At 31.6% G+C, this 16,006-nt stretch overlaps 1 protein-coding gene across 4 annotated transcripts in view; it reads left to right on the top strand.

Annotated features, from left to right (window-relative positions):
- The window catches only part of LOC122522460 (terminal nucleotidyltransferase 5C-like), an 89,313-nt gene extending 75,388 nt beyond the window's left edge, over positions 1-13,925 (top strand). For 2 of the 4 annotated variants that reach the window (XM_043643619.1, XM_043643621.1), the window contains exon 2: positions 11,633-13,925. In XM_043643619.1, coding sequence (XP_043499554.1) covers positions 11,633-13,027 — 1,395 coding nt within the window. In that variant the 3' untranslated portion in view covers positions 13,028-13,925. The other 2 variants (XM_043643623.1, XM_043643620.1) reach the window with 2 other exon arrangements.
- Positions 13,926-16,006: the final 2,081 nt, after the last annotated feature.

The following is a 16,006-nucleotide window of genomic DNA, read 5'->3' as shown; positions in this document are numbered from 1 at the left end:
AATATGAACGAATGAACGAATGAACGAACGAACGAATGGTATCATTTTGCTGTTTACGAAAATATTAGTAATGTGTCATTTCTCTTTTTAATATAATAAACAAAAATTCTTATCTCTCAATTTAAAAACAAATTATACAAAAAGGTATAAATGATCAATCATATTTTTTTCTAACATATCTTTCCCTCCTTTTTTTTTTTTATATAGTCGTATTGATTGCATGGCCCCATTAACAAACTAACTTTAATAAAATCAAATCAAAATTATCGATCATTCGCCGTAAAAATTTTTTCTTATTTCTGTCCTCCTTATTTTTTTCTTTTTTCTTTTTTTATTGTTCCACAAACTACCATTGATAAAATGAAAATACATATATAAAGCGATTTTTCTTTTTGCGATACGTTTTAATTTTATATTTTTATTTTTTATCGTGTGTGTTTGATGTTTAACAAAATAACGTTAAAAAAAAAATAATACGAGCGATAAGAAGGTAGAACCTTTGAGCCGTATTTTGCGTGTTATATCAAAGACACCGTGTATAACCTTTCTTTCTGGTGTCATCTTATCGGGTCGCGTTCGTAACATTGTAATTAAGAGACGTTAATGCTTTCGACTCGGTTCACCGGAGAATATATCGCGATAGCGATTTATTATTGCTAGCAAGCAAAGTTGACTGCCGGTTCGGATCAGTGCCATTTTAAAGCTCAAACTTTTCTTGTCTTCTTCTCTCTAATTCACATCAGCGAAAACAACACCTTGACACCACGTCGCCGTCGTCATCGTTTTATTTTATTTTGTATTTTGCATTTTGCATTTATTTTTCTTCTATTCTTATTATCTTCTTTACCTTAAACATTTAATTATTAGCAACAATTTATAATTAATTTTAGCTTCGATCAGTATTGGTATTTTTATTTTCTTCACCTTGTCACGAGTAACGAGAATTTTTAATTTAGTTATTATTTATCCGTGTCACTGTGTTTCATTTGTATATTCTTTTTATTTATTTATTTGTTTCTTTTTTTCTCTCTTTTATTTCTTTTTTTAAGAGATACTAGCGAGTTGAAGGTAAATTTGTAGACTAGTATTTAAATTTTTTCAAGGCTCTTAGTTTATTTTTTTTCTTCCAAAAGTTACGTAACGTTTTTTAAATATATTTGACAGATAGTATTTTTTAATTTGTTTTTTGGAAATTTATTATCCGATTACTTAAATATCTATTAAGGATTCTTCTATGAAGAAAATTATTTTCAATAATGACAATCAGTGAAAGCGTTACTGTGGAATATAATTGGAATCGTTTAATCACTACGTTATACAAAATTACAAAAATAATTAATCAAAATATATATATTTTTTCTTCATTAATAATACATTCATTTAACGATAGTTAATGTATATTAATATACATGACGCATTCAATATCGTTTACTAGATTGAACATTTAATGTACCTCATTATAAATATATTTGATAAATTATCTTACATTAAATGATTTTGAACAGGTTTATCGTTTAATGTTATCAACATCATATAATTTACGTAATATTTCGATCACACATAATCGAATATTTGATATACGACAAGATGAACAAATACTAAATCTATTATTAGATCGGTTGAAAGCCGATTTATTCTTTTAATCGGTTAAGAACTTTAATCTTCCGATCATAGGATCGCATACTTTTAGAGAGATTTAAACAAAGATTTAAGTAGATAAAGTAATTGATAAAAATTAGATAAATCAACGACACTTTTGAATGAAACGACACAACACGTTTTCTATTTAATTAATTTATTTATTTTTATATTTCTATTAAAAAATTATTTTTAGTTTCACAACCACGAATGAAACTTGGTTTATAATCTCATAATAAATAAATTTAATCTATTTTTTGTTCATTTATCTTTTCCATTCATTTTCGCACAGTCTTCTTATTGCATTTTGATTAGTTTAATTCTAATAAAAAATGTTGAATTATTTTCTTGTAATTTTGTTATTCAAAATAAATGAAGTTTAGTGACAACGTTAAACAAATTTTGTTGATCTTTTATTTAACGTTTTACATTGATTTGCGTATACAATAAAATATTGTAATAAAAATGATAGAGAAAATAATTTTTTTCGTTGAACAAAGCCGATTAAACATATTACGTAATATTATACAGTTTAGTACGAAAGCCGAAGTCTTAGGGCATATAAGACAACACGAATAAAGCTTAAGTGTAACTTGTATGCAATATCGTTTCTCATGTTTTTCAGAGGTTTCCTATACACCAATTTTAAAACTTTGCTTTAACAATTTTGTGATATAGATTTTTTTGTTGTAATTACAAAAAAATTCAGTGGGAATAATTTATTTTGTTTGTTTTATTACAAAATAAAAAAAATTGACTCCTTGTGTTTGATTTCAATTAAATTTATATAAATTATGTATTCTTATTTTATTAATATATTGTTTCATATTTACTTATAATTATCATTATGTTTTATAGATTTATTTTCATATGAAATTAATTCTTTCCGTAGTCTAATAAGAACAACTGAGTTTTAGAAGCTTAAAGTAGTTGTATATTTTTTGAAGCTCGTAACACGTCGTCGTAGTATAGTCGTCACAAATTTGTCTAGTCGTGAAGCCAACCAGGAAGGATTTTTTTATCCAACAACGTCAAGGTCAAACTATTTTCCGAACTGTGGAAGCCCCTTTCGTGTTACCTACATTTACTCTGTCTATCATTTCCTCTAATTTGTTCTTATTTCCTAAAAACAAAGCAAAATATCTAAAAAAAAATAATCATTTAGAAACTATTTTATAATTTTTCGCGTATTAAAAACTCCAATATTATCATTATTAATCATTCAATTATTCTATATTACATATACTACATACACACACTCACATTAATATAAAATAAATTAAACTACAAATCAAATTTGTTTAACAAGGTGACGAAATTATTTTTATATTAAAATTTCTAACATAATCTTCAATGATTGAACTAATTCCTCACCTATACACCACACATACACTTACACATATATGAAATAAATAATATAAAAAAAAATAATTAAACACACACCCACAAGATGACCAAATTATTTTTATATTAAAATTTTCAATATAATTATTATTAATTTAATTAATCACACACGCTAATATAATAAAAATAAGTAATTAAACAAGATGATTAAAGAAAGGAAAAAAGAAAAAACTATCCTGATTAAATGATGATAATATGTAAATAAAATTACAATTAGAAATGAGAGAAAAAGATAATACGAGTGGGTTAATTTAATAAACCATGGTCGGTCGGAAGAGTGAGTCTCCTCGTGTGTTGTGTAGTCATCGTTTGCGAGTCGGTCTGACTTACGGAGGTGGAGAGTCTTCGGATCAACGACCTAGCGATCGGCCCCTGACAAAACTGGGCCATCCTCGGGTTCTTCAGCGACGTTGTGTTTCTACTCGCTTATAGTCTCTATACACACTGACCCCCTTTTCTACTTATGGCTATGTGTCGTAGTACTTACGTGCTTCAGGGGACAAACTCATACACGTACATGTACATGTACACGCACACGCACAAGCACAGATTGTGCACAATTGTACACAAATTTACTACGGAATTATTCACTCTCCTTCTCATTTTCTTCTCTCCTTTCTCCTTTTCTTCTCCATTATAAATTTTAATCATTCATTTTTAGTGTGTGTTTTCTCTTCTATATCCTTTTATTCAATGAAATATTAATATCTATTAAATTATTATATGTTAGGAGAATTTGTTAGGATATATTTCCTCTTTTTTTTTTCGTTTTATTATATAAGTCGTGACTAAACAATCGAAGACCGATTCGATCGATCGACTGATTGATCGATCATTGATTAAAGACCCAAAGTAGAAGCAATAATTCACGGCCGGTTCTGCCAATTAATTGGATCCGCCCACACGTTATAATTGAATATCTTGGAGGTACTCTCTCTCTCTTGTGGAACGATCGATGCATCGTTAAATTGGATACTTTATTCGTGCGTGAAGAAGTTTGATGAACGATGCAGATCAATCCAAATTGAATGTAAATAATATGCATTTAAACCAAATAAAAAAAATGTCCCGTCTTTGCTCTCCAAATTTATTTATTAGCATAAGTTTAGAAAAACTATGATTGATATGGGTCCAAAAAAAATGTCCCGCCTATACTTTTCTTTTAAAATTTATTTATTAGCATAAGTTGAGGGAAAGAAAATCGATTGATCAATCCGGTATGAATATAGGAAATATGCATTAAAAAATATGAACATTTTATAATTTTTCTTTTTTCCTTAGAAGGATAATTCTTTTACTAAGAGAGAAGGATTTCTTCTTTGACTGTTTTTCTATATTTTGTTATTTATTTATTTATTGAGGATAGAGAAGTTCATCCATTTTCACGGAAGAAGAAAGCAAGCAACCTGCTGCTGTGTCGTTAAAGTTTAGTTCTATCTAACAATAAGCTAGCTAGCTACCTACCTATCTAGCTAGCTAGTACCATCACGATTTATATGACGGTGAGGGGATCAGGGGGGAAGGAATTGCAGAGAATAATATCCGCGAGAAAATCTAGGGCAAGAAATGACGCCGCAAAAGCAACGTTACCACGGATAAGAACGTAACGTTAGGGATAGATACATCGTATTATATACGTGTATGCATTTATGTATGCATGTATATGTATCTATCTACGTTGTATGTTTTAACGACAAATAAGTCTGACATTAAATTCTTTATCATGTCGATATTTCGTCTATTATTTATCTATTCCTTTTTACTCCATGTTCGATATCATCTATAGGCGCTTTTCTTGACTTTTCTCATCTAACTTTTTCTATTCTATCGTAATTTTATTCTTTTACTTTTCTTTTACTTATTCTTTTTTCTTCTTCTTCTTCTTCAAATTTATTTCGATTTATACGTTTATAAACTCTCCACGCACGCATGCACGCGCATTACATACGTTCATGCAGATTTTGTTAAAAAAAAAAAATTAATGTGAAGATTTATTTTATTCATTTATAAGATTAAAATTGTCTTTTTTTCAGTTACACGTTCCTGATAATTTATTTTATATTTTAAATTGCATGCTAAATATTTGTGAAGATTTATTCATTTTTTGATAAGATTCAAAATCTTACAATTTTTTTTTTTTAGTTACATCCATAATAAATCTTTTCCTTGTTAAATATTGAACTTTGAATATCTTGGAGAAAGAAAGAAAAAATAAAATGGTTCAACCATATTCAAGGTTAACGAGTAAACGATAACGTACGAATCGAATCGATAATACCGGAGATCGTTTTTTCTAATCACGGTTAACGCAATTTTACCGTTGTCTTTGATTACTGTTCAGTGTAATAAAGTCAGAAATCGTTCAAAGCAATTATCAAGTAGTTGCTAACGTCAAACGTCGTTATTGCTTCATAATTTCTTTTTCTCTTTCATATATAATAAAAAACAAAGTTTAAAATTAAAAGTGGTATAAATTATACATAACAGGATATATAATTGGTTAACAAATATTCAAAGTTTTTTCATTTTATAAAAAAAAAAGAAAAATTAAAAGAAAAATAAAAGACCAAAATTAAAAGGAAAAACTATGTTTTATTAAATAAATTTATTCATTAAAATCGCTTCGTGTAATGGCAATGTCGACGTGTTAAATTTATTAAAAAAATTTTGTTCTTTATTGGATCAGAACGAAAACGAAAAAAAAAGCAAGTAAAAGAATTATTGTATTAGAAAAGACAAAAAAAAAATTCTAAAATTCACTCTCGCAAAAATGGGAAAGATATAAAAACGCATGGAACAAAAAAAATCAATACCATAAGTGAGGGACGAGAAAGATTACTGCTTGGTTCGTTTGTTGTGTATCGCAACTTGCGTTGGCGTACTTTCCCGGTGTTCTCTCTCTCTCTCTCTCTCTCTCCCTCTCTTTCTTTCTCTTCATTTGCTCTCAGTATTCTATGTTGAGATCAAGCTTATGCGTGGGTGTATGAGCTCGTTGCTATAACAATTACGCGTCAACGAGTATCTGATAAGGGAGGAAAGAAAAAATGAGGACGAGAATGGAAAAACTAAAACGCATTTCGAATAATAAAGTGAGAGAGAGAGAGAGAGAAAATTGGTTTTTTCTTACTTACATATTTAATATTAATGTAACGTAACAATTTATGTACATTACCATTATAACGTATATATGTTATGGACAATATGTATAATGTGGACATTTTATAGAATATCCGGACATTAACATATACACTTACACGAATAGATATAATCTTTAGAACGTTTTATATTCGATGAATTATTTTGACACTGATTTATATTCAAATTCAATTTCTATATTTATATATATATGTTGTTATATATTATTATAGGATTGCGATTAAATATGTATATAAGATTGCAAATACAATTTTGTTTCTAACTACAAATAAATTCTTATTATAATTCTATCTATAAAAGTATTTATAAAAGTAAATCATCCTTTTGTATCAATCGTATGTTATTATAATATCTTAATAATACAATTCTCATTATAATAATAATATAAAAAATAATCTAAATGGATTTTCGTAGAGATATCGATTACGTTGTTTGATGCAACAGCGAGAAACGATGAAAACTGAATGTAACTTCGATCGTGTACATGTTAAGTGTCTCTCATGTCAGTATACACACGTGCGCGCACACACGAACACGCGCGTACGTACATACATATGCATATGTAAATGTTAGGTATATATTTCTATCCTCGGTACAGAAAATATATATATGTATATATATCCATCATATGTGTATATATGTATGTATTCGATGATATTACAATTCGCAACGTGCTTGATACCACACGCGCACGTTGATCCGCCTCTTGTCGTCATTTCCATTCCATTCTCCTCTTGCTTCATACGAAATCGACTCTATGACGTATGGACGACCATTCGCTGACCCCTGCTACTAGCTACATACACATGACATATACATATTACGTACACATATACACGTAAATAGTATGTGTGTCATACACATACATATATATGCGCCACGCTGGCATCTCAAACACGCTGCTGCTGCTTGCTACATTTTCCGGTTCCGCGAACATTAACATTAACGAGAATGAGAGAGAAGCAGTTTCTCCGATCTTGTTTTTCTCATTTTTTTTTTCCTTCCGTTTTTATATTATCATTTCTTACAGTTAAAAATAATATTTGTTTTTTATTTTTATTATTATTATTTGAGGTTTTAACCGGACTTTTATTTAATATTATAGTTTACTATTTTTAGATTAAATAATAGTCTACCTAAAACCGTAGATAATAATAATAATAATAATAATAATAATAATAATAAATATTTTATTTGTTTTATTACTAAGAATTAATTACATAGATTTTCATTTATAATTTCCGTTACTATCTTACAACGTATATTCTGTCTAGTTTAATGAAAATTATTGAATTTATCGATCATAATTTATTTAATGCGCTCGTATGCATGCGTTTGCGTAGATATTTGACCTTTTTTAATTTTTTTTTTAAATTATGAATCGATAATTCCCTCATTCCCTATCTCCTCCTACTTCTTTTGTTTTCTCTGTCAATAAATTATTAACGCGAATCCTACTCGATTCCCGGAAATTATCGTTCCGCGTAATCACATATATATATGTACTTACCATTAGATTTTAATCAAAGTCTTCGTTTAGTAAGAATAACCTTATCTCGAAATCTGCGAGGGTAAACATACTGCGATAAGAAAGTTAGTTTTCTTTAAAAAAAGAAAAAGGAAAAGCAGAAAACGGAAATGAAGTAAAACAAATAACTGTTCATATAATTGATTATTTTTATTTTATTACATATTTTTTTCTCTTTTTCTTTTTTCTACAAATTATAAAAAAAAATAGAAAAGAAATCTTATCGTATTTACTTGAATTTATTATACGTGTACAATGTATATAAAATACAATTATAAATTTAATAATAATAATAATAATAATAATAATAATAATAATAATAATAATAATAATGATGACGATGACGACGATAATGACGATAATGATGATCGTCGTAAAAAAAAAAATGAAAAATTGAATAACAATTTTAAAATTACTGAACCAACTTGTAGATTATAGGAAATAAAAGATTGTTATATTAAACGATCTATCAATGACACATCTATGTACACGTTTGTAACTTGTGACGTGAGTACGACGATTATTATACAAAAGTCGATAACGTTTGTCCGTCGTGTGTCGTGCGTTCAGTCTTTTCCTTCTTCCTCTTCCCTTCTGTCCACAAAATGTGGGAACTGGCGATAAAGAAAGAAAGAAAAAAAGCACAAACAAGAGAGTAAGGACGCGCATGCGTGTGGAAAATATATTTTGAAAATCCTCCTCTTTTATCTCTATCTTCATTTTTTTTTTTTTATATTTTTATCTCCCATTTCCCCACAGAAATTTTTGTTCCTTTTTTTTGTGTCATTTGTTTTTTGTCATGGTAAATACGCCCCCACGCTGCTAAGTTAAAAGCAAACTCGAGTTAAGGGCACTTCCAACTCTCTATCGGAAAATTATGGTTATATAAAAAAAAATGCACTCTAATCGTTTTAATTGATCTTAAAAATTTATGCACATGAGTATAAACATTTTTATAAAGTTGTATAAATCACACACACACACACACAACACATGTTTTTATTCGTAAATCAGATTTTTCGTATAATTAAATACGGATATTTTTTACGTATGGATTTATCGTAGACTTCGCGTTTGGTATTCGTGGGGATGTTAAAAAAATTGTTGAAAATAAAATAAATAAATAAATAAATTGAAAATAATGAGGAGAGAGAGAAAGATTATATACGATGAAAAGAATTTCTAACAGTAGTGGTAGAAGTAGTAGTAGTAGTAGTAGTAGTAGTAGTAGTAGTAGTAGTAATAGTAGTAGTAGTAGTAGTAAAAGATATGTGATGGTAGATATATTTGACTGCGTTCATTCAGAGACGCCCCCGCTTGCTCTTTGTGACGTCATAGAAAGTCCTGCAGCATTAGAAAGAAAAAAGGAAGGAAGGAAGAGGAAGAGGAAGAGGAAGGTTGAGGGTTGGTTAGATCGAGCGATAGGTGGTGGGTGGATGCGCGATAGGGGACACGTTTGAGAAACTCTTGTCGACTAGAATCTACACACACTTGCGCGCGCATACGCACACACTATCAAAGAAATTCTATCTTTAACATTCCACATAACGAACGAATCAATGAATTTTAAACTGAAATAGAAATACAGAGATAGAGATAGAGTATACGAAACGTTTAATTATAATACATTGTGATAGATTATTAAAATAATATTTAAATTTGTACAGGATAATGATATTATTGTGACAATGTTGTATAATTGTGGTAGGATGATAAAAAGAAAGAGAAGGAGTATAAATGACGAGGGGGTGGGAGTGACTGTAGTGATGTCAATCGTATACTCAGGGCTTTGTGTTGTCCTCCAATAAAATTCGGTGCTACGTTGCTGACGTAGGTACATTGCTGATGGTATCCACCACTACTACTACTCACTCATCCACCACCACCCACCACCCTACATCTAACGTCCCAATACCACTACCATCTACCTACCACCTCCAACTTCTTCTCCCACCTCCAACGAAACTCCGTCGCCACTGTCACTGCTGTGCTGCCACCAGAAAACCTATAGATACCTTTCACTTCGTACGATTCAGTTTGCTGCTGACTCTCATCGGAGCCAGAAACTAATTTTTCTGTTTATTCCGTGCGAATCGGTGATATTATTCACGACGAATATATATCACATCTTATACGACCGATACGTCAAAGTGACACTTACCTAGAGGGTGAAGGATATACTCCAAGAAATTTCTTCTAGTGTTTTTTTATATATATATTTTTATATAAACTTTATTTTCTTTTTTTTTCTTTTTTTGGTGCTTAATTTTATTCCCGATGATCGAGACGGGTCCTACAAATGGGCCTTTAAATTCTCGAATGTTGTTGGATGTTAGTATGAAATATTGTAGAATATTTTTTTTTAGTTAGTTCATTTTAATCTATAACGACGTAATCAGTTTTTTTATGCACGTCGTGAATGTTAATTTATTAGTTATTTGTGTGTATTAGATATAGATATATGATGTGTGTATTAGATATATATATTTTTTTTATTATTATCCATCTGGATCGTCAACATATCAATTGACGGAAAGAGTTATCATCGTTGTGACGCATTTTAAAATCGTATTGTTCGAAGTTACACAGCTGGCACATCATTTTCTAGTCACTACTATCTCTTCCTAGTTACTAACTCCCACCTAACCATAGTCTTCTTCTTCTCCTACTATAACAGATCATTCCTGTCTATCTTTCTACCCCACTTTACATTCCAGACACGTCAAAAGTTCGTCCTTACAATCGATCGGGATGCTTTCGAAGAAGTTGGATGGACTCGGACTAGTGAAAGTTCACGTTCTCGCGTCCGCGTTCGCTGACCCGATTAATGGCAAATCGTTATTATTTAATAAATTTTTATTTTTAATTCTCAAACTAGTCCATATAAATTACTCGTATTTGTTCGATCATTTATTGGATTCCCTTAAAAAGTTTGCCTAGATAAATACTTTTAAATGTTCAATACAATTTTTCGCAAAATCTTTACCAACAACTTTTCGGTCAACCAAAATCGTTTACTTGCCTGAAAAGTAGTCTTTATGACGATTTTGAATAAAATTACAAATTCATCAAAAATGTATCGATCTGTACGTACTTTTATTGCAAACCAAAATAGGAATATAAAAATTAAATCGAACGAAAGTGTATAAAATTCCAAACATATGTTGGGTACCTGTTCTATGCAACGTGTTTAGTTTCTCGTGAATGAAAATGCTACAGGTCGATAAATGAACCCGTATATATCATCTCAAGATAAATAGATAGAGGAATATTGATTAAAATGAAACGATTAACACAGTGATCGGTGACAACTCAGCTCGTTTGTATTATTCGAGTATCGACTCGCACAAAACAAAAAGTTCATAAGGAAAGTCACAGCTCTGGGTTGGTAGGGCGAGAACATTGTTCTCTGTGTGTGTGTGTGTGTGTGTGTATTTGTACGCGCGCGCGCATCTTCGTTCGATCACATCACCACCATCACCACAACTACCCGGACGTAACCTCATGGCATTTCTTGCCTTTGCGATTACGTTCCACCATTTCATCTTCTTCTTCTTCTTCTTCTTCTTCTTCTTCTTCTTCTTCTTCTTCTTCTTCTTCTTCTTCTTCTTCTCTTCTTCTTCTTCTTCTTCTTCTTCTTCTTCTTCTTCTTCTTCTTCATTTTCTTCTTTTTCTTCTTTTTCTTCTTTTCCTTCTTTTTAAAACGAAGGTTACGAGAATGCCGTTATCGTATTGATTTATTGATCGTGTTTCGTAACGTTCCCCTCTTCGATTGAAAATTATGTTAAACAATCTTATCTGCCTTAATTTTTTTCCGCTATATTAAGAAGATAAAAATGACATATTTGCGATATGCAAAGTTAAAAATAGAACAGATATTAATATGTTTGTGTTTGTTTGTTTCAGTGTGGCTCCCTGGACATCGGCGAAGAACGCCAGCGTCGGGTCGCTATGATGGAGTCCCTCTGTCAAGTGAACAACAAGACCAACAACGGGAATGATTCGAACAAGGAGAACAACAACAATAATTTTAATAATCAGCACAATAATAATACTACTATAAGTAACAACAATAATAAGAACAACAATAATAGTCACAATAATAACAATTCAGATTGTTCTGATCCTCAACAAAGGCTGGCCGTGTTGAGCTTCGAGCAGGTGCGTCGATTGAACGATGTGATGGACGAGGTTGTAAGCATTCATGGTAGAGGAAACTTTCCAACATTGGAGGTTAGACTGAGAGATCTCGTAACGGTTGTGCGTAGCAAACTGGAAGGTGACCCTAGTAATGGAGGTGCTGGTATGAGGGTAAGGGACATCAGATTGAACGGTGGTGCAGCGTCGCACGTATTGGCAACCGAATCCCAACCCTACAACGACCTTGATCTGATATTCGCTGTTGAATTATCCAGCGGCCGTAACTACGACAAGGTTAAGGCCGCGGTATTGGGTTCTTTGTTCGATCTTTTACCCGAGGGTGTTAGCCGAAAACGCATAACAACGTGCAGTTTAAAAGAAGCTTACGTCAGCAAGATGGTCAAAGTGAACAACGACGGCGATAGATGGTCTTTGATATCCCTTGGGAATTCACGAGGACACAGGAATGTAGAATTGAAATTCGTCGACTCTATGAGACGACAATTCGAATTTTCCGTGGACAGTTTTCAAATTGTCCTAGATTCTCTGTTATTATTTTACGAGTGCAGCAAATTACCGATCGGTGAAAACTTTTATCCTACCGTAGTAGGCGAGTCTGTTTACGGTGATTTCCAAGAAGCACTCTACCACCTTCACAAGAAGCTCATATCGACGAGGAATCCTGAGGAGATTAGAGGCGGTGGTCTATTGAAATATTGCAATCTCTTGGTCAAGATGTACAAGCCGGCTAAACCGGACTATATAAAGACCCTCGAGCGATACATGTGTTCGAGATTCTTCATTGATTTTCCTGATATAAGTCAGCAACAGGCGAAGCTCGAGAACTACTTGTGGAATCATTTCGTTGGGCCGGAAGAAGAAGCCCTAAAATACAAGTACCTGATGCTTTTGCACAAAGTCGTCGAGGAATCGACGGTTTGTCTGATGGGTCACGAACGGCGACAGACGCTTGCATTGATCCAAAATCTGGCATGCCAGGTATTTTATCAGGAACAACAGCAACGGCTGACGAATCATCAACAACCACCACCGGGACCACCAGCGACCTACGTTTACGCTAACGGCTATTATTATACACCCGTCATACCTACCGCGTGCTATACTTGCACTTGCAACTCTTGGATGGCGTGTTCGTCGTGATGCGACCCCGCCGTCGTCCTATCCATTACCGTCGCTAATTATTTCTTATTATACTCTACCACCAACCCCGTCCTCGTTGTTATTATCATCATCCACGGGTTGATTCCTCCTCCTAAGTGGTGGTGGACTACTTCTTCGTTGTATTCCCGTGGCTTCTGTAGAAAACGATGGGACAAAGTGAACGACGAAAGGAGATCGACGAGATTCGATCTACAACTACTACTACTATTACTACTACTATTATTACTACTACTACTACTACTTATACTACTACTATTATTATTATTATTATTATTACTACTACTACTACTATTTCTACTTCAACCATTACTGCAACTAGACGTTGGGGTTGGTAAATCATCGATGGCGGCGACGGCACCAGCGATAACAGCAGCAGCAGCGATTATGGCGTCGACATGGCGATGACGTCAGTGTCCGATGGGGTAGTGGTAAACGTAAGCGATGAAGAAGGGCAAGTAGTTCTTGCTTACTGAACCGCGGGGGAGGCTGATCCTCGTCCTCGCCCCGTCGCCACCGCCACCGCCGCCACAGAAGAAGAAAGCAAAAAAAAAATCAACAACAAAAAGGACGAAAGAACACTTTTGAAAGTCACACCTGCCTTTCCCGACCCGTCATTAATCCCTTCTTCTTTTTGTCCCTTCTCTTCTCCATCTCTTTCCACTTTTTCATTGGTATACCCTTGCGATTGACGTCATCGTCTGGTTGCTCTGCCAACGAACAAAGAACGCGAGAGAGGGCGGGAGGGAGGGAGGGATGTAGAAAGAGATATATATACACATATATATATATGAGAATCCGAAGAGAAGGTGACGGAAGAGGAAGGGAGTTAGGGGATAGAAGAAGAACTTTTATGATTGTTGTTGTTGTGTGCCTCTACGAAAAAAAGAAGAAAAAAAACGAGAAAAAAAAGAAAATAAAGAAAAGATTCATACATAATATAAAAAAGAAATAAAATCGAGATGAGAGGACCGCTAAAAACTGTAAGAAGAAGAAGAAGAAGAAGAAGACGAAATAACCCCCTCCTCCTTCTCCCCCGGAAAGAAATATTATATACCGTAAGCAGGAATTATCCTTCTTCTTTTTTCGCGATAGAGATAAAGAAAAAAATGTCATTAATAAGTAAGCGAAAAATATTGAAACTGGGAGAAATCGTGAAATAATTCTTATGATAATAATATTGATAATAATGATTTAAGAATAATAATAATATTGATAATAATAATGATAATGATGATGATGATGATGATGATGATTATGATGATGATGATGATAGAAAGGTACTCTCTCTCCGATGCGTGCGTATGAAAGAAAGAAAAAAGATTATTATGAAATTAGATAATCAAAAAAAAATAAAAACTGATGTGTGGTAAATTAAAAGATTAATTTTATATATGTTATACTATTATGTATATGTTATTACTATTATTATTATAAGTAAGAGATAAAGAGGGAAAAAAATGGAAAAAAAAAATTGTAATAATACAAATAGGAGAGAAAGAGGGTTGAAAAGAAAGAAAGAAAGGGAGAGAGATAGAAGACAGTGTTGATTTTTAGCATTTGATGGTTGAGATAGAAAAAAAAAATAAAAGCAAGGACAAAGAGAGAGTTAGAAGGGTGCGTATATGTGTTCGTGATTGTACGTGTATTTATATATACCCTACGTGTATGCATTAGAGAAAGAAAGCGAGAGTGTATTATATCGATAATTTCTATGTCATTCCGGGGTGAAACACAAAGCTTGCGAGATGATTTATTGATCAGGATTAATGAAATAAGACAGTGAAAGGGTGAGTGAGAAAAAGAGGGGGGCTAATGAAGATAAAAGGGTTGCATGTTGGAAAGACAGAGAGAGAAAAAGTAAAAGATATTAAAAAAACAACTCGTTGATAATTGTGTCAGTAATTATGACAGTGGATTAACATAAGTCACAAATTTTGAAAATTACGAAAGTTTGAAAGATCATAGCATCAAAAATCAATTAAAATTAAATATATTGTTTGATATTAATATTATACGTTTACTACGTGTATGTTACAACATTAACGTAACAAATACACATATTGATAATTTGTGTATATGTTAAAGTAATCGTGATAGTGGGCTAAGTTAAAAAATTCAATGAATTAATTTTATGTTTTATTTCATATTTAAATTACTTTGATTACAAAATAAATTAAAATAAATTGAACAAATTTTGGGGCTTACAATTAGTTCATTGTCATAATTATCGGTACATATGCTATGAGTATGAATATTAATATGTATGACTGTAAATAAGACATTTATTTCATTAAGAATAAATTACTATTACTTTAAATCAACACGATAAGGATAAAAAAATAGGTGATGTATTAAAGTCCTCTGTGTTTATGAGAATAAGAGAGAGATTGTCGTGCATTATCAGTGTGATAACGATGAAAAAAAAAATAAGAGAAAGATAAAGATAAATCGTGTGTGAGAGAGGGACAGAGAGAGAAAGAGAAAGAGAGAAAAGATAATTCTTTATTTTTCTACATTCCTATTTAAAAGATATCGAATTTTTAACAATGAAAATAAATTCCGATTATTTGATTTTAAATTAAAAATTTAATATAAACGCAAATAAATAAAAAATTCTTTCTTACTTTTTTTATACAAATAAGGAAAGAATAATAAAAGATAAACAATTCCTTTATTCGTTTACATTTCTTTTAAAAATATATCGAATTTTTAATAATTAAAATAAACTTCGATTATTTGATTTTATTATAATCAAATATTCGAGTAATAATTAAAATAAAAAACAAAACTAAAGAAATTTTTTCTTTCTCTCTTTCCCTCTCTCTTTCTTTCTTTTTTTTATAAACAAGGAAAGAAGATTATAAGTTGCGTAACTTACACACATACCAGATCGTAATTATTTAACCCCATTATCCCGTATATTAAATAACATACCGGATTCATGATAATTAAATCGAG

Source organism: Polistes fuscatus, unplaced genomic scaffold, assembly GCF_010416935.1.
Source record: "Polistes fuscatus isolate 324 unplaced genomic scaffold, CU_Pfus_HIC Scaffold5, whole genome shotgun sequence".
Taxonomy (NCBI): Eukaryota; Metazoa; Arthropoda; class Insecta; order Hymenoptera; family Vespidae; genus Polistes; species Polistes fuscatus.
The sequence above is the reverse complement of the archived record's forward strand: the minus strand, read 5'-3'. Positions and strand labels throughout refer to the sequence as shown.